At 47.1% G+C, this 19,465-nt stretch overlaps 1 protein-coding gene across 3 annotated transcripts in view; it reads left to right on the forward strand.

Moving 5' to 3' along the window:
- Positions 1-19,465, forward strand: part of PTPRU (protein tyrosine phosphatase receptor type U) — a 307,092-nt gene that overhangs the window by 276,495 nt on the left and 11,132 nt on the right. For all 3 annotated transcript variants that reach the window (XM_090057147.1, XM_090057145.1, XM_090057146.1), the window contains 3 exons: positions 735-860; positions 5,700-5,857; positions 12,508-12,643. In XM_090057147.1, the coding sequence (XP_089913273.1) occupies positions 735-860; positions 5,700-5,857; positions 12,508-12,643 (420 nt within the window). The remainder of the gene's footprint in view (positions 1-734; positions 861-5,699; positions 5,858-12,507; positions 12,644-19,465) is intronic.

The raw sequence follows: 19,465 nt of genomic DNA on the forward strand, positions 1-19,465 counted from the left end.
CCTCCTGGAGCATCAGCATTGCCTTAGGATGCTGAGCTTGTTTCTGAGCTGGAATTTGCTTTTTCTTGGAGTAGGAGACAGTGCAGAGATGAGGCTGGCGGCTGAGGATGGAAGAAAATGTTGGCCGTTGAGTAGAATCAATGGCAGAGCTCTCTTTGATTTCAGTGGAGCTAGAGTTCATGGTAAACCCATGCCATTGGGTCCATCTTTCCCATTCTCCTGCTTTTACTCACAGTTAGTTTCACTGATGTCAGTAGGCTTCAAAATTGAAACCCAGTGCTGTGCCCAGACAGTTAGTTTACCCTTCCTGGGAGACCCCACAGTCGAGGAAGACAGCTGTTCCCACCTTCCTGCACTGCTGAAGTGCAAAGAGGGCTGCACAGCTGGAACTGAGGGCCTTTCAACTTGTCCATGTATAACAGTCACCTCCATCCAGCAATGTGCTCTACACAGCATGGTTAATAACTGTGCAAGTAATAACAGTGTGTCTTCAGCACCCCATGTCACGCACCCCATCTCGGAGCCCTCCAAACCAATCCCCTGTGTCACGTGCCCCTTTCTGGAGCTCTCTGTTGCACACCTTTTCCCAGCACTCTTCCATCACGCCCTGTGTCATGCACCAAAACCCCCTGCCTCTGTGCAAAGCCCAGTGTCACATGCCTCTGCATGGCGTCTCATGTCTCACACCTTCTGTAAAGCTGTATTATTGGTAATTGTTTCTTTTCTCTCTTCAGCCTTGTTTACAGTACTGGCCTGAGCCAGGACTCCAGCAGTACGGCCCTATGGAAGTAGAATATGTTTCCGGATCGGCTGATGAGGACCTTGTTTCTCGCCTCTTCCGAGTCCAGAATATCACACGGGTGAGAACAGTTTCTTAGCTTGGCACGAGGAAACATGTGGCATTGGGAGCTGTGTCTAGTATGTGCTAAGACCACTCTGAGACAGTCTCTCAGCTCAGAGATCCAGGCTGTATCTTGAAGTCATGGAAAGGCTGCTTCTGAGGGGACTGTGCCGGGCAGACTCTGAAGCTAACCTAGCTTTGCTAGCTCCTGTGTTAGAGATGGAAGGGGATGCCCTGGAGGAGGTCTAGAATGACATGTTCATATCCACTGTCCAAAATGTTGCCAAAAGAAACCCCGGTCCCCAGCTGAATAGCATGAGGAAAATCGGGGCTGGCCCTGCCTGTGCAGCATGTGACAGATCAGGGAGGGGGCAGGCAGCACAGCAGCAGATAGGGCAGGAAGCAGAAGGCAGAGCAGAAGATCAGGCAGGGAGCACAGAGCACGGAGCAGAAATCAGAGCAGCAAATTGGGCAGAAGGAGATCGGAGTGGCATGTGAGAAGGGTGCAGGGCTAATTTGTGGCACACGTGCCAAAGAGGTTGGACCCCACTGAAGTATACCGTTAGTGTCTCTTGTTATACTAGGTGGATGCCCCTTTAGATGCTGGCCACAGCATTCTGCTTAATTAGTCCTCTCCTAGAATATCATAACCATCCCAGAAGGCCTCCCAGCCCCAGCGGTGTAACCCCAGCCCTCTGCTCCCAGCAGTGAGTCCTTTGAAGCCCAGCTTCAAAGCCTTCTTGAGTCTCTGCCCCCTTGCAGAAGCCTGAAAGTGGGAGCAGATAACTTTTTGTGAGCTCAGACCCACTGCCATGCGTTGAGCTAGGTCCTTCTTGCTCCAGCCTGTGATTGATATGTACCCTACCCTGAGGTCAGCAACTCTCAGTTATAATCTGAGTTGCAGGGGACCTGACAAAACAGCTTTCCGATGAGGCAAAGATTTACATGGCCTTTCATTTTCTTCTGTCTGCAGCTTTCACTGCATACCTGGTTTTCATGCTCGACTGGCTCTGCTCACCATTACATGAAGGAAAATATAGCGAAGTTGGAGAAAGGGCAGCCAGGGTGATTAATGGAATGTGTGGGGGTACAGGATCTTACTTGTGAGAGGAGAATAAGAAGAATGGGCTTATTTAACTGAGAGTGCAGGCTGTGCGGAGGTGACATGACTGAAATCTTTAAGCAGGAGAAGGATTACCACAGGAGTGAGCCGCGTGTGTTTGTTGAGGTCACCAGATGAGCCAGAACAACAAGGCTTCGAAGGAAGCATATGGGAGTGATTGGCAGTGTGGTCAGCCGGTGGGGTGAGCTTTTGGCTGGGGTCTGAGGTTAAATAGGACAAATTGTTTCCATCACAAACTGACTGGTCATTTGGAGCCTGATGAGTGAAAGGCTATCGGCCAGCATGGCTCTTTGGAGCTTCAAGCTTCTTTTCGTGCATGTGAGGAGGGATTATTTTACTGAACGTGTGTTTTGCACCTTAGAGCAGCTGCACAATGCATCTCAGTCCTTTTCCCCCAGGGGAGGTGCTTTGTGCACTGTAAATCCTCAACAGAGCTATACAGACAATTTGGAGTAAAACTGGATGCATTGACCTCATTTGCCTATGTGCGGTGCAGTTTGGGGCACCACTGAGAGACAGGCAAGGTGAGTGTGTGGAGAGAAAGATGAAACTATTCTCAGCTGCAAGACAGCAAGGGCTGCTTGTCAGCCTAGATAGAGCTCTATGTCTGTGGTTAGAATAAAATATGGGATGGCTGAACTAATGGGATTTAGGATGACACTTCTCCTCTGTATGCAGATTATTTAATAATTGCCCATTAATAGTACACGAAGCCTTAATCCTAAAGTATCTGGGGCTGGTAACTGTTGGAGACAGGATGCTAGACTAGATGGATTTCACGTCTGACCTGGTGTGACAGTTCCTGTTAAAGCTGATCATGACCTTCAAACAAACCTGCAAAAGGATCCCAGAGCTTTTTTTTTGTGTTGCCACCTTTCTTGTCTTCTCTACTTATTCTTTCATATCATTCCACCTATGCATGTCTGGATTCCGGCTAGAAATGGAGGTGCTGAGATAATGCAAGGGGCCCTATGCTGACTGGATTTCTGACCTAAATTTGAGACCAAGAAAGTCTGAATAAATTTCAGACAAGCATCCAGTCTCTCTGATAGGTCTCTGAACTTAGTCATGCCAGAAGTCCATCCCTCCCTAACATTTACCCATGCCTTAGAACAAACCCAAGTCTAATGTAGCCCCTTTTATGTTTTGAAGCTGAGCCTACCAGTTGGGCTTGTTAAGTCAGAGGTGCATTTTGATTTCTCCTGTTGCTGTCTTGTGTAATTGGAGCAATACTGAAACAGCTCCCCCAACTTCATGCTCGTTTCCTTGCTGAAGCCACAGACTGTGTGTGGACGAAATGAGGGGTGTGTGTGCACAACACTTTAAAGCAGGCTAAATGCTTTCGCACCACTTTAATGGTGTCGGTGTTTGCACGCCTCGGCAGGTTATTGTGCATTAATTCCAGCTGCTGTAGGAAATTTGGTGGTGTAATGCACCTTAAATGACTTGGGGTGCAGCAAACTAAAACTCCTTCGAGGAGTTTTAGTTTGCTGCCCTACAGCCGCGGAGCAAAGCACCGGGCTCCGTGCAGTGCCACGGCTCTGCAGGAAGCCCATACAGGCATCCTGGCAGCAGCTCCACCCAAGAAAAGTGGTGAGCCTGATCTTCCCCCCTCCCCATAGAGCCTGCCTGAGCTATGCCGGGGCCTGGTGCTTCCCTCCCTGGCTGCGATGCCCCCCTGGGACCACCCGAGCCAGGTGCCTACGGGTGGGTGCTGCCTGGGGGGGCCGCTGCTGCCACAGGGGGAAGCACCAGCCCACCCTGCTCCCCATCTCTGCAACCCCACTTCTCCACCCACCAGCAGCTTGCCCTCCCCTCCCCGCTGCTGGAGAGGCAGGTAAGTCAGCGGGGTGCGTGCATGGCACAGGGGTTTAATCAGCCCTAAATTGAAGCAGCATTTTTTAAAACCCACCGCTTCAATTTAGGGCCTCCGTTTCATCTACGCTTGCCCATAGGTACTATTTTTAACGGGTACCAAAGGCCTCCAGACTATCTATTCTCTACCAGCACCTATCTTGAAGGCATCTCCCAGAATCACTGCAGGAAGGTCATTCTCCACAGTGCTGCCCTGGGTGTGAACTGGCTAGTGAGAGGAAGCTAAATGCTGTGAAAATCAACTTTAGCTCCACTCTAGGACTTGCAAGCAGCTCAGGGTGAAATGAACAGCTAGGATCATCAATCCGGGCAGCAGAAAGAGCCTTCTTAATTCTCTTATCTTCCTTCTGTTATCTGTGCTTGGAAAGTTTTATCTTGTATTCAGTGCAGCTTTTTAAAATGTTGCCATCCTGACAGAGCCAATTCCCCTCTCTTAAATGCTTTTCCTTTTAATATTGGTAAATTAATTGCTTTGCATGTACTGATGCTGCATGTCTGATTGTTACTGTTGAGTGCTGCCCTGTGCCTGCGGAAGAGCATGTGTGGGCTTTGTAACCATGTCTCTGCAGAGAGTAATGTGTGTGTAACTGTAATGTTGAGCTCTGGGGTATTGTGAGTGTGTTCATGTGTGTGACCGTGGTGTTGCCCTGTGTAGTGTGGGTGATGGGCTTTTGTGTGCCTGGGCTTCTGTGATAGTAGGTGCTGGGTAACAGAAAATGAGAGGAGTTAAGCCCTAAGGACTATAATTTTGCTGTCATGTCTCTTGGTGTAGAGCTACAAATCACTGGTGTTGCTCTGGACTCGCATCTATGTTGGAAGGGGACCCTCCAGGCACATCAGTGACAAGCTAAGCAAGCCCTGCTTAGCCCTGTCGATGTGATTCTGCCAAGTGCAGTGGGATTCAAGGTGCTATATAAAAGTGCCGTCAGCTTGAACCACTGGGTAGGGAAACAGGCATGTCTCATTGCGAGCCCTAGAAGCAGAGCAAAAGTGCCCAACTCAAATGTGCCAGGTATCTAAAAATCAAAGCAAATTGATTCTCACTTATTTGCTGGGAATTCTGCAATCTGCGTTTGTTTTCTTTTTCTTCTGGCACATGCTTCCCTCTGAACACACGTGCACGTGTACATGCACATGTGCACACACTCATGTGCACATGGCACTGAAGTCATTAAGTACACCTTGAGCGCTAGACCCAATGTTTTGCTCCATAAGCCAGTCTTGATTCCCAGAGAACTTCTACCCTGTGTGTTGGGATTGAGTCCCATAACCCTCTAGCTAAAGGCTGGGCTCAAGGCATTGTAGATGTAATCCTTCTCCTTCTGGAAAGTGCTAAATTTGTTAGGTTCCAAAGCTAACTAGATTCTCAGGGTTTTAAAGTGCATTCTTGCCACTCAGCCTCCTTGCTGGATGGCTCATTTTCAAGAGCTCCTTGGTTTACAGTGAATGCACATGAATTCACTTTGGTGATCTCTGCCTAATATTTATTGGAGCGTCTGTTGTGTGCGAGTCAGTTGGCACCTGTGAGTGCAAGACCAGGTGTGATTGCAGGTGAGGACTGAGGTGTGTAAGGCTGGGGACCTGGGGTTGGCATAGCAGGGGGTGTAGCTGGTTAGCTTGAGGTGCTTTAAGCAGAGATGTATGTCTGTGTGTGTCTGGGGGTGATGATGGGGATGGCTGGGACACTTTAGGTCAGGGTGGAGATGAAGTGGCCTAGCTGATGTGGAGACAACTGAAATGGGAGATTTGCCTCTCTTGTATAAATATTAATGCTTCCTAATGTCTCTTCTCACACGTCAAAGCCTCCCTCAGGAAATCAAAGAGGGCAGTCATACATGCAAATTGATGGGCTTCTTCTAGTTACAGGAAGGACACCTGATGGTCCGGCATTTCCAGTACCTGAGGTGGTCAGCATACAGAGACACACCAGACTCCAAGAAGTCTTTCCTGCACCTACTCACCCAAGTGGAGAAGTGGCAGAAGGAGAGCGGTGATGGGAGGACAATTGTGCACTGCTTGTGAGTGGCCCTCATGAGATGGGATGGAGGGATGGGGGAATGACTCCTATCAGTCCACCTGCCTCCGGTGCTGCTACAGAGCCCTGGTGGGTATGGAGCTTTGATGCAGTTTTATGTGCAGAGTACCACTCTTTCCAAAGCTACTGCACTAACTACAGAGGTCTGAGGGACTTTTGGGCTGCCAACATGGATTTTCTCTGATCCCCATGGCCAATATGTCAGTCTGAGCCTCAAGAACTTACCTGGCTAGGGGCTTAACTGGAGGTCATTGTGTCAGTGGAGCTACATGCATTGTACCAGAAAAACACCAAATCCACTGCATCCCAGTGGAAACCATCCATTGGGAGGTGTCGAGTCACATGCACATGCACAGTGCTGGGCTCTGAACCAACCATCACCACTCAGAAAAGAGACTTTGGAGTCATTGTAGATAGTTCTGTCAAACAAAACAACAGCAACAAAACCCAATGTGATTCAATGTGCAGTGGCAACCAAAAAAGCCAATTAAAAGTTAGGTATCATTACGAAGGAAATTGAAAACAAAATGGAAGCACCATTAATGCCATGGTGCACCCACACCTTGAATAGTATGTGCAGTTCTTGTTTCCACATCTTAAAAAGGATTTAGTGGGATTAGAAAAGATACAGAGAAGGACAACTAAGATGATCAGGGGTTTGGGGCTACTACCATACTAGGAAAGGCTAAAAGACTAGGTCTTTTCAGTTTGGAAAGGAGAAGACTGAAAGGGAATTATGATAGAGATCTATAAAATGATGATGGGTGTGGATAAAGTAAATAGAGAACTGTTATTCACTGGATTTGGGGGCTCAGGAGGTGTGCTGCTTGCCCGGATCCTAAATTTAGGATGTCACAGAGGGACTGTCAGAGCTCATCCAACCTTCAGACCATGACCCCTTCTTGCTTGACCATGTAGACACCAATGATACTGCCAGGAAAGACACTGAACAGACCAGAGGTGACTATGAGGCTTTTGGCAGGAGGGCTAAAGAGCTTGGAGCACAAGTGGTGTTTTCACTGGGCTGCTGTCAGACATCTAAGTGGGATTATCTAGATAAGGAAGGGGCAAGCTGAGAGAGGAGATAAGAAAAGAGACTTTCAAAGAGCTTTTATTGGGCTTGAATTAATTCAAGTCAGCAGGGTCAGATGAGCTTCATCCCAGGATCCTGAAGGAACTGGCAGAGGAGATCTTGGAGCCCTTGGCAAGGATCTTCATAAAGTCATAGGAGACAGGCCAGGTGCCAGAGGACTGGAAAAGGGCAAGTGTAGTGCCCTTCTTTTTTTTTTCAAAGGCAAAAAGGAGGATGTAGGAACCACAGACCAGTTAGCCTCACCTCAGTACCTGGGAAGTTACAGGAACATATCCTAAGGAAGGAGATTTTCAAGCATCTGGAGGAGGAAAGGCCTGTCACAAGCAGCCAGCCTAGATTTATGGGGAAAAAAATTGTTCCAGATTTCATCTGCTGAACAGAGCCCAGTCATTCAGGTTTGTGTGGCACTAGCACCAGCAAGTATCTTCCCTCCCAGACTCTTCAGCCTAAGGTTTCAGATACTCTCAAATCCATGGCAGGCATCCTGTGTACAGACCCCAAGCCTGGGGGTCTTGCAGTTCGGATGGCCCCAAGTCTTGCTTGCCCATAGCCAACTGACCAAATAAGCAAGCGAGGGAGAAATCCCCCGTCTCCATAAAATAGGCATGTAGTCCAGATCCTCCCATTGGGAGGCTATAGTAGACTCTGTGGGGGCTGTCCGCAGTACATTGGACAAGTCTCCATTCTTCACTACACAATTGGAGCGATCATTCGAGGTGATCTGACCTCTGTGGGATAACCACCTTATGGTATCTCCCCTGCTGAGGTTGTAATAGTTGCAGATAGGTTCAGAAGTGCTGCTTAAGAGGGCACGTATGGAGTATCTGTGCTAAAACTTGCAGCAGTTTCAAGGGAAGCAAACTGAATCAATTCTGGATCAATTCTGCATCAGTTCCCTGTGGGGGGAAGACTCGCACATTTTTTTTAAGGAACATACACACGGGGGAAAAAACAAAAACAAACCGTCCTTGTGGTAGGACAGTTAGTATGTTTGCTCCATATCGGCCATGTGTTTTATAGCCTTTCTCAGTGTTGGCTGCATTTAATCAGCTTCATAGCTAGTTTCCATTAATAAGCACATGCTGCTTTTGGCAGCAGTTAAATGATAGTGTATTTAATTAGGTTTCCTTATATGCAAATGTAAGATGAGGGTTTTTTTCCCCATGTTAATTGTAGGGAAAACCCTTACCTTGTATTCAAGTAAATACGGTACTACAGGACGAATAGATAACTTGCTCAGTAGCCACAAACAAAGGGTATTTATTAACAGGTCCACATCAGAATGGTAGGAGTTTTCAAGTAGAGTCCCACAGGGGTCTTTTCTGGGCCTGGTGCTATTCAGCATATTTATTAACTATTTGAATGCTGGCATGAAAAGATTCTGGAGCGAGATTGCAGGTGACACGAAACTGGGAAGGAGTGTGAGCATGCTGGAGGATGCAAGTTCAATTCAGGAGGATCTCAACAGATTGGAAAGCAAGTTCAATGCAGACAAATGCAAGGTGCTACACCTCGGGGTGGGAGGGAGGGGGGGAATAATCAAAAATGCAAATAGAAAATGAGTGACATCTGCCTGGATGGCAGCACTTTGGAAAAGGATTTCAGAGGCTTTGTAGATCACAAACTCAATATGAGTTTGTAGTGTGATGCAGCCGCACAAAAGGTACATGCATTTTTAGGATGCATCAATAGAAGCATTACGTGCAAGACATGGGAGGAGATGGTGACTGGTTAGGCCTCTGGAGTACTGTGTGCAGTTTTGCACTCTACGTTTTAAAAAGGACATGGAGAAGTTAGAGAGGGTCCAGAGGTGAGCAACAAAGATGACCAAGGGCTTAGAAGGCAAGTCGTATGAGGAGATACTGAAGGAACTAGGCATGTTCAGCTTGTGGACAAGGCGCTTAAGAGGGGACATGATAGAAGTCTTTAGATAACTTTGAGGGCTGCCATAAAGAAGAGGGAAAGCACCTTTTCTGTCTTGCTGCACAGAGGAAGATGCGGACCAGTGGCTTGAAGTTGCAACAGAGGAAGTTTAGATTGGCTATCTGGAAAAACTTCTTCACTGTTAGAACAGCTAAGCAATGGAATAGACTGTCTAGGGAAGGTGTGGACTCTCCATCACTGGAGGTGTTCAGCAAGAGGTTTGACAGCCACTGATCTGGGATGATTTAGGCATAACTATGCCTGTGTTTTAATATAGGTATTTCCCATGCTTCTGGGCTTCTCTCATCTGGACAGGGATGATCCTGTCTCAGGCAGGCGGTTGGACTAGATGACTTCTGGAGGTCCCTTCCAACCCTACTTCTCTATGAGTCTATGAAGTCCCAGAATGTGAGAATTAGGAGGCACCCATTGAAATTAACAGGAGAAAGTTTTAAAACAACCAAGAGGAAGTGCTTTTTATTTAGTGCGTATTTAAATTTTGGAACTCATCACCACAGGAGCTTGTAGGGCAAATAGTACTGCTGGGTTCAAAAAAGAATTAGAAATATTTATGGAGAGTAAGGCCATAAATAGCTGTGAAGTAAGAGTCAGGGATGTATCCTCTGACATCTCACAAGGTCCCTTCCAGCCCTAAACTTCTGTGAATCCCTGAACCAATAATGCCTGGTGCCAGAGAGAGTACGACAGGTAATAGCTCACCCTTGACGTGCCCTGTTCATGTAGTCTCCCTTTAAAGCATCTACTACTTACTGATGTCAGAGGCTACTTAGCCCAATGGACCATGGGTCCGAACCAGCATGGCACTTTTTATGTTTTTATGTTCCACTTGGCAATGGGGTTTAGCAGCAATCCCAGCCACAAGACTTACCCAGGAATCTGCCACACTTCAAGTCATGATGTGGGAAGAGAGGCAGCAGCTGTGTGATTATGGCAACTTGCTTTTTAGCAGGTGTGATTAACTGAATCTCATTTTATAAGTGCTCTCAAATTCCCTCCCCCACACCCTATCCTTTTGCACATTTGTCTGCATGCACACATGCACCCCCCTCCCCCACGTGGGGCACCACAAGTTTGCAAATTGACAGAGACAGCAGGCGAGTGTTTAATCAAAAATTAATTACAACCTCGTCCGTCTTCATTTGCCGAAGGGTAATTTGAGAGCACCTTTTATAAAATAAAGTTTCTCCCCTCCTCTTTGGAGCACTCCAAAAGATGAAGACAGGAAGTTGAGAGAGGGAGAAAGAAGGGGAGCGAGGTGTTGCTGCTCATAAATCAGATACTGGCACACCTGGCCAAGCTGATTCATCCAAAGGCGGTGGGTGGGATGTATCCAATGACACCAAAATTATCAGATGTGACTGGTGCATTCAGTCCTGATGGCAGTTCCTACCCAAATAGTCTACTGTCCAAATGAACAACATTGATAAAGATTTGAAGGAGTTATCATCATCATCATTATCATTTTACGTTGGAGAACTAAGTTGCCTTGGGATAACGTGACTTGTCCAGGGTTAACTTTCTGGTAGAGTTGGGGTTTGAATCCTAGTGTCCTGAGACCCAGCTTAGATGCTGCAGCAGGGCACCGTTTTTAGCTGTGGTTCCTCTTATGGTTCCCAAGTCTTACTTGGCAAGAAAAATGCAGTCAAGACCCAAAACTGGTAGCTTGGGGCACATCTTGGGGTTGTGAATCTTCCCACAATATTTTAGGCTGATTTGGTTTGGCTGTTGCGGTGTTACACGAATGCAGACATCAGGGAGGTTTCACTTCACACCCGGAGGGTTTTGCTTTATGAATGGAAATGCAGTTAAACTCAGCATACCAACGTTAAAATCCAGAACCTGCGGGTTCTTGATCTTCTGGGTCTGTTTCATGCATTCAGGTGAACCACACTTTTGTGAATAGTCTGTTATGAAACCACCCCAAATGTCAGTCTGACACTGCAGGGAAACTGCAAAGTGATTTTTCTCATTGCAAGTGAGAGGTTTTGGGACGTCCTATTAATTAACAATCTTATAAGGAGCTGAAAATCAACAGGCTTTGTTTTCTGTCTCTTAGCCAGTTTCAAATCCTTGGCAATACGTTGCCTCTCTCTCTTTGCACCTACTTAATTTCCTTAACTACCTCTTCTTAGAGAGAACTGAAGGATGATTTGGAAAGCTGGCTGAGCAATTTTGGACTGTGAGGTACTCAGACACTGTGGGAATATGAATTTATAAGTGCCTGAGGTGGTTAGACAGTGCCAAACGCTTCCTGAAAAACCTGATAAATTATACCAGCTGACTCTTCCTTATCCACCATTTTGCTAATATGCTTAAAGAATGCTAATAGATTAGCGAGGCACAATTTTTTTTCTTTGCAGAAGTGCTGCTGCTTCATCTTCAGTGTATTGTGGTCATCTAGGTGTTTTATGACCCTATCATTTAAACAAATTTACCACTGCTCAAATAGGGTTCACCACGCTGAAATTCCCACTAAAACAGTACAGTGTATGGTACCTTCCAGTCCTTCAGCGGAAAGCTGATTTTAATGAGATTGCATATTTGTTATAGTACCTCAGGCACTTCACATACAAGTTCATTCAGGGTTCTGGGATGTCCCTAAAACAGGGGTGGGCAATTATTTTGGGCAGAGGGCCGCTTACTGAGTTTTGGCAAGCCATCAAGGGCCACATGACAGGCAGCCAGGGGGAGATAAATATTAATTTTCTAAATTTTTAAGGTCTCGGTGGGACAGATAGAATGGCCTGGCAGGTCATATCTGGCCCGCAGGCTGCATTTTGCCCACCCCTGCCCTAAAATCATGGTGACTTGTTATTGTTTAATCATTTAGGGTGCCTGTAGATGAGGGGAACGCCTGCTCCGATGCACCTAAGTACAGTGAGTCGGAGCAGGGTCAAGTAATTGAGTATGCCCCAGTAGCCTTGGCATCTCGTGTATTCAGTGTCCTGCGTCCCTGGCAGCAGGAGTGTTTTAACTAAAGCTTTAACTAAGGCTTGTTCAACGAGCTTTAGTTAAAGCACCCCTGCCGCCGTTTTGAAGTGCGGGATGCTGAATACACGAGATGCTGCGGGCTCTTTGATTAGAGCAGTTCCTGAGAGCCACTCTAATTAAAGCATGTGCCTTCCCCTCGTCCCCCACCCCCAAGCATGCGTAAAGACACCCTGAATTTACTTCAAGTCTTTCCTTTATGACACTTGGCTTTGACAATACCTCATCTTTATAGCCTAAAACAGGGTACCAGAAGCAGGACTCTCTCTAGCCTCTTTTGAAGACTAATGCAAACAGCCTGTCTGCATTTGCCTATGCGGCTGCAGCTCTCATTGAGTTCTGATTATCCAACCGATTTTTTAGGGGTCTAATTTTAGGTACCCAGGTTTGAAAATATTGGCCTTAATTCCTCATTATGGCCCCAGTTCCTGTCTCCAAGGGGTACCATGGGGCCTAATTAATGATGAATATTTGTCAAAAAGTATGGAGGCACTAGAGAAAGGCCAGTTTCAGTAAGGCTGCAGCAAGGGCTTTTGGAATAAATGGTTTAAGGTGTATTGTTATGCACCATCTTTCTGTGGACTGAGTCCGTGTATTTCTTTTGCTAGGAATGGGGGTGGTCGGAGTGGCACTTTCTGTGCCTCTACCATGATCCTGGAGATGATTAAGAGTCACAACATGGTAGACGTTTTCTATGCTGCAAAGACCCTCCGCAACTACAAGCCAAATATGGTAGAGACATTGGTAAGTGCCAGATGCCATCTGTTTTTCATTTGCCTTCCTCCTATCTCCTTCCCCTTCCCTTTTCCACTGGCTATTTACTGCATATTATGTGGGTCTATCACTAAGTTTGAGACTCTCACCTTGTGGGTACTAAGGGCAACAGCTTATCCCACCTATCAAACATCTGTGTGCAATCTTATTTTACCTTCCTCGGGTCCCTGAAAAATCATTAATGTGTTTTCTTTTATGACACACCGTAATTTTAGCCGTGGGAACAAGTACCAAAAAGCTTTCTGCTAAATGAGAGTAGAGCATTATGTTTAACACAGTGAATGCAATTCATGCCATTTGAGGGGGTTTATAAGCAGTGAGGGGCCTGGCTGGGGAATAGAAAGGAGCAACTCTACTGAAGCTTTTTCCTGGTCTTAGGTTCCCTTCCAGCCTCCATGCTCTGGCTGGGCAGCTTGCTGGGGTTCCTGAGTCTGGGCTGTGTTTGGACGAAACCCACCCAGTGCATGTTTTCATGTGCACACCACGTACAACGGGAGTGATCTGATTCCCAAAGCAGGGGAATGCAGCAGAACGTCCTTTGGGCATTAGGTTCATTCAAGATCCGCACTCAGGAAACCTGAGCAGGTGCAGATCTGCATGACTAGAAGCTGAAGGCTCACGGAGGTAAACTGGCTAGGTCAGAAACCAGTGCACACTGGAGATAAAGCAGGCCTGTCATGCATCCATTGTGATGTCCTTTTCCCTCTGGGGACATGTTTGATGGTAATTTTATAAAGGAAATAATCCTTAGGCACCGTGGTTATAATGGACAAGCTACTCAGCATGAGTGCCTGGTGTGATGTTATAGCAGAAAGAGCTAATACAGTCCTTGGATGCGTAATTAAGGATGTAAGAGTAAAATGGTGATTTTTTTCCTCCATACACAGCACTGATGAGCTTGAAACTGGAACACTACCTATAGCTCTTGTGCTTACAGTTTCAAAAAGATATTGAAAAATTTGAGAAGGTGTAGGAAAGGGCCACAAAAATGATTGAAGAGCTAGAGAAACTGTTTTACAATGAGGCACTTGCAGAGTAAAATCTGTTTAGCAACTCAAAAGGAAGATTGAGCAGTAACTTGATTCTCCAGCAACAAAACACTGTGTACCAGCGATTCAGTGAAGGGCATAACGAGAACTAATGGCTGGAAGCTGGAACCGGACAAATTCCTGTTGGAAATAAGCAATTCATTTTGAATAGTGGGGATGATTAACTGCTGGAAAAGCTGCCATAGGTAACAATGCAGCATCTCTTGATATCTTCAGACTGAGTCTGGATGGCTTTCTGAAAGAGATGCTGTAGCCAAACACAAATTATTGGGTCTGGTACAGGGGTAACTGATATATAATGGGGTGTGCTATTCTGTAGGTCAGATGGGATTTCCTTAAACTTCGAGCCTAAATCCAGACATGGAGGCACATGTGGTTTGTGGCACTGCAAACCTCTGGCTGGGGCACAGGGTGCCTCAGCACAGGGGCGCACAGCCCTGGGTGGCCTGCTGCCCCATCTCCACATGCCACTCCTTGGCTGGCCAGGGCACAGGATGCCTCAGTGCAGGGGATGGCTAGCCCCTGCTGTGGCACCCTGTGCCCCTGCTGCCCCCCGCCTCCAGCACATGAAGCACCAGGACAATGTGCTTCACAACAGGACACATGGGCAGGGGTGTGCGCTGCAGCACAAAGTGGCGGCACAAATTGGTGCTGCTACTATTTGTGGGTGCACCCCTGCTCATGTGGACCCAGCCTAGGAGTCTCTGAACTCTGCTGGGAGCATTGGGCTACAGCTTACACGATTTCCAAGTTCACCACTGGAAGGCCTGAACCTGTTTTGTAGCAACACAGGCAGGCAGTGATTCACAGCTCCCCACAGATTTGGATAAATTTGTTTTTGGCCCCAGTGGCTGGCGAGTTTCAGCCCTGGGTGGCTACTCTAACTCCCCCTTGCCCTGTCTTCAGTCTGTTGGTCTCTGTGCATCTCTCCCTCTCTCTTGTGCTAGTCTGCAGTGCAACTGATCAGTAAGAGGAGACCGTGGTGGACTCTCCCTGCTGCTGTTGGGTCGAATCTGACTGCTCTGACCCGAAGTATGCAGCAGACATTGCAGCTTTTCTGCCTGCTACTAGCTGGCTCTGCTGTGTGCTGCTGGGTGGAACAAGCAATCAGGGACAGCACACACCAAGTGAGCCTGCTGCTCCAAAGAACATTAGATATGCTCTTGAGATTGCCATGTGATATGATTAGGATAGATCAGTGGTTCTCAACCTTTTGAGACCCAAAACACTCCTTGTTGACCCAAGGCATCCCTTGGATAATGTTGGAACATCACCCCTTGGATAGTTTTCACTCCATTTTTAACTATGGAAAAATAGTAGAGCAATTCTTCTGTTGCAAAGAGCTCAGGAAGACTGCGACCTTCAAAAGATCTCATGGCACCCAGTTGAGAATCACTGGGATAGATGGTGGTGGAGTAGTGGTGGCAGCTCATGGACACTCCTGTTGAATGGGTCCTAGTTTTCTGGATGTTACGTATAGCATTGTGAGGTTGCATTGCACAGCAAATAAGGGCCTGGACAAGGTCCAGGTAGCTGTCAGGGGCTCATGCATGATCCTTCTCGTTCTTATTGCGGTGAAAGTAACCTAGCTCCTACTGGATAACAAGCAGTCAGTTTGAGCCTTGCCTTATGTAACAGCTGTGTAGTCAAGGTTTTGTTTAGCCCCATTTAAATTGCTCTCTGGGGCCTGAAGATTGGGTGTGAGGCAGCCTCTCTGCAGTAGCCGAGCTTAAAATTCTCCTTGGCACGGTGGGGGCAGAGTGAGGCCAGTGGACCACGTCTATCTCACTCAACTTCAAATGGGGCTTAGGTGCTACAGGCTCTTCTGCACCAGGGTGGCCATCGTGTCTCCACTCGCAAAGGTTCATCAGAGGTCAGGCATCTGGGAACAGCCCTGAAAGGTGCACACACTGTATGGGGATCTTGACATCTGGATGGGAAAGACGCACAGCAAGCCTCGGGCATTATTGTTTTGCAGGAGGAACCTGCGCGTCTCGTTGGCCAGAATGTTTGCATTGTCTGGATTATAAAATCCCTAACTTTAAAAATGAAATGACTTCGGGGCAGATGTGATTTGCATTAGGAATTAAACGGAGTGGGGAGAGCAAGTAATAAAAAGACGCTGTGACAGGCATGAAGTCATCAAACCCATTGGGCTAAATTGCAAAGGTATTAAAACAACAACATTTCAGATCCAAGCACAATCTTTTCCCAGCCTTAAATGAACCTGAAATGTCTATTCCAGGAAACCCAATCTAGTGGAACCATTATGGGCCAGATCCCCAGCTGAGGTAAATCAGCATGGTCTCACTTGGGTCCACGGGGCTGCACCATTTTACATGCAGATATGGCCCCATGCGCCTTCCCCACCCCCACTGGCTGCCTGTGGGGGTTTATTTTTATATTATAATAAAACAGAAACAATCCCCTTTCTTAATCCAAAAGCATTATGTGGTTTTAATCTCTGTTGCGGCTTCCTTCTTCCTTTGATTTCCTTCTCCCAGTGCCTGCCCACACCTGGGGTCACGTCAGTGCTGCCCACCCCTCCACAAGTCTAATTAAATTCTTTTTAATGACACATTAATGCCTCCTGCAGAGCTCGGTGGAGTATTGTGCTTTGGAAGCAGTTTTAATTCTACAGCAGAGACTATGGCTGGGATTTTTTCTCCTTTCCTTTATGTTATGCACTGATGGGAATGGTGTGTAAACAGGATCCTCGCTGCTCAGCAATATTCTGCTCCTCTTGTCAAGTATCTGTGCTGTGCAGACGACTGCCATGTCCTCAAGGGGGCTGCAAATTAGAGAGAGATGTCCATGTTATCTAGCAATGTAAAGAAAGTTTATTCCTTGAAAATGCCTTTATACTGGCATAGAATTTGTCTCAGAGACAGGCGGGTACTAAGAGAAGCAAACAACAGATATTTTCAGGAGTAACCAGTGACTTTGGGGGTGTCAGTTGTTGGATTTGGGACACCTGATTAGGTCTTGATTTTCAGCATTGCCTGAAGATAAGGAATCACGAGTCACTGGCCAAGTAGATACCATGACAGGTTCCTAAAACAGAGGAAGCCTAGATTACATTAGGACTACAATCTCAAACACTCCAGTGCTCAGTTGCCGTATTTTGGGTCCTCCCCATTATAAAATCGGTCTGACCAGGCATGTAGGGAATGTGCCTTCGTCCGTCAGAGAGGATGCTGAGCACTGCTGGAATACAAACAGTACATAACATCTGGAGGATGCTGAGCTCTGATGTTTTCATGTGAACGTTTCTAACCCGTGAAGAAGCACCGGGGGAAGGACACAGACGAAGCACAGCTGGGACGATCCCTGCTAATGAATAGGACCCATTCTGCCCCCGGTTACTTCTGCACATCCACACTGTCCACAGTGGAGACTGGCAGAACAGAGGGGGAATTCTTTGTAGAAAGCTCCACTGCCAAGGCTGTGCCCAGTAGTTCACAGTCAAAGTGTATCCCGGTTTTAGGGCTGACTGGACAATGACGTCTTCCAGGGTAAGTTTCTGATGAAACAAAAAAAAAAGTTATTTTGATGTTTCCCCTCAAAATTCATGCTTTTCTCAACAAAATGAAATACTTTTTTGGGGGGGCCCCTAAGAAATTAGAATTTAAAAAATGTCCTTTCTCCCTTCTCTCCATTTTCTCCTCTGTTTCTCCCTTGCAAAGAAGGGAAAATGGAAGGGGACACTCCAAACTGCAAAAAAAAAAAAAAAAAAAAAAAAGCTTTAGTTTCCAAAAGCAATCATCAGATCTTCAGCCAAAATCAGGCATTGCAGGCAAAAAAAATTTTTTTTTTTTTCCCAAAAGAATTCTTAATGAAAATGATCAGATCTGACAAGTTGTATAGGTTTTTGACCTGTGTGGAAAAACATTATTTAGTACAGGAGAGAATGGGCCGACCAGAGGGAAGGCTTTGTTGGACTTGGTTCTAGCCAAAAGCGGCAGATCTGAGGATTGAGGGTAATCTGGGAGATAGCGAACATGAGACGACAGAATTCACTATCCGTTCTAGGGCAGGGAAGTCGGCCACTAGTGCGGAGGTGCTCGACTTCAGGAAGCATCTCAATTAAGCTTAGGAAAATAGTGGGAGAAACCCTATTCGCCGATGACACCAAACTTTGGGGCAAAGCATCCACGCCAGAAGATAGGCAGGTGATCCAGGCTGACCTGGACAAGCTCAGCAAATGGGCAGACGAGAACCTCGTGGTGTTTAACACCGATAAATGCAAGGTTCTCCACCTTGGGAGGAAAAACCTGCAGCACCCTTATAGGCTCGGCAGTGCTACGTTGGTTAGCACTACAGAAGAAAGAGACTTGGGGGTCATCATTGACCACAAGATGAACACGAGCCTGCAATGCGATGCTGCGGCTAGTAAAGCGACCAAAATGCTGGCGTGCATCCATAGATGCTTCTCGAGCAAATCCCGGGACGTCATTCTCCCCTTGTACTCGGCCTTGGTGAGGCCGCAGCTGGAGTACTGCGTCCAGTTTTGGGCTCCACAATTCAAAAAGGATGTGGAGAAGCTTGAGAGAGTCCAGAGGAGAGCCACGCGCATGATCAGAGGTCAGGAAAACAGATCTTACGATGACAGGCTGAGAGCCACGGGACTCTTTAGCCTGGAAAAGCGCAGGCTCAGGGGTGATCTGATGGCCACCTATAAGTTTATCAGAGGTGAACACCAGGATCTGGGGGAACGTCTGTTCACCAGAGTGCCCCAAAGGATGACGAGGTCGAACGGTCACAAACTCCTGCAAGACCATTTCAGGCTGGACATAAGGAAGAATTTCTTTACTGTCCGAGCCCCCAAGGTCTGGAACAGTCTGCCAGCGGAGGTGGTTCGAGCGCCTACATTGAACACCTTCAAGAGTAAATTGGATGCTTATCTTGCTGGGATCCTATGACCCCAGCTGACTTCCTGCCCTTTGGGCAGGGGGCTGGACTCGATGATCTCCCGAGGTCCCTTCCAGCCCTAATGTCTCTGAAATCTATGAAATCTATGGGAAGTGGGACTGGAGGGTAAGGGACTTCAGGAAGGTTGTTGTTCCTCAAAGAAATGATCCTCTGGGTGCAGCAAAGGTCCGTTCCTGTATGCAGCAAAGGTGGCAAAGGGGCCGGGAAGCCCTCTTGGGTTACCAGAGGAATGAAAGAGTGCTTAACAAAAGAAAATGAGACTTTTATGGACAGTGGAAACAAGGGGTGGTCACCAAGGCGTAATACACAAGGATAGCTTGTATTTGTAGGGGAAGAATAAGGAAGGCAAGGCAGCGACCGAGATCAGGTTGGTGACCAAAATCAAGAACAATAAGAAACCTTTCTTCAGGCATATAGGGAGCAGGAGGAGGACCAAGGGAAATGTGGGGCCCTTGCAGAATGGGACAAGACAGCTGATAACAGAGTCGGGGAAAGCTGATCTCTTCAATGAATACTTTGCATCCGCGTTCCTGCATGCAAGTGGTGGTCACCCACCTAGTCAGACAGTGGAAAGATGGGGGGAGTGGTGATTGCCAACCAATGGTCAGTGTGAGGGAGCACTTAGAGCAGCTGAATGTCTTCAAGTCGGCAGGACCGGATGGACTACGCCCAGGAATGGTGGGAGAATTGGCTGGAGTCATTGTGGGACCGTTGACGAAGGTATTTGAAAACTGGTGGTGCTCGGGAGAGGTCCTGGAAGCCTGGAAAAGGGCCAATGTGCTGCCAACCATTAAGAAGGGGAGGATCCAGG

Source organism: Crocodylus siamensis, chromosome 7 (genome assembly GCF_052110815.1).
Source record: "Crocodylus siamensis isolate JL-2025a chromosome 7, ASM5211081v1, whole genome shotgun sequence".
In the NCBI taxonomy this organism is placed as follows: Eukaryota; Metazoa; Chordata; order Crocodylia; family Crocodylidae; genus Crocodylus; species Crocodylus siamensis.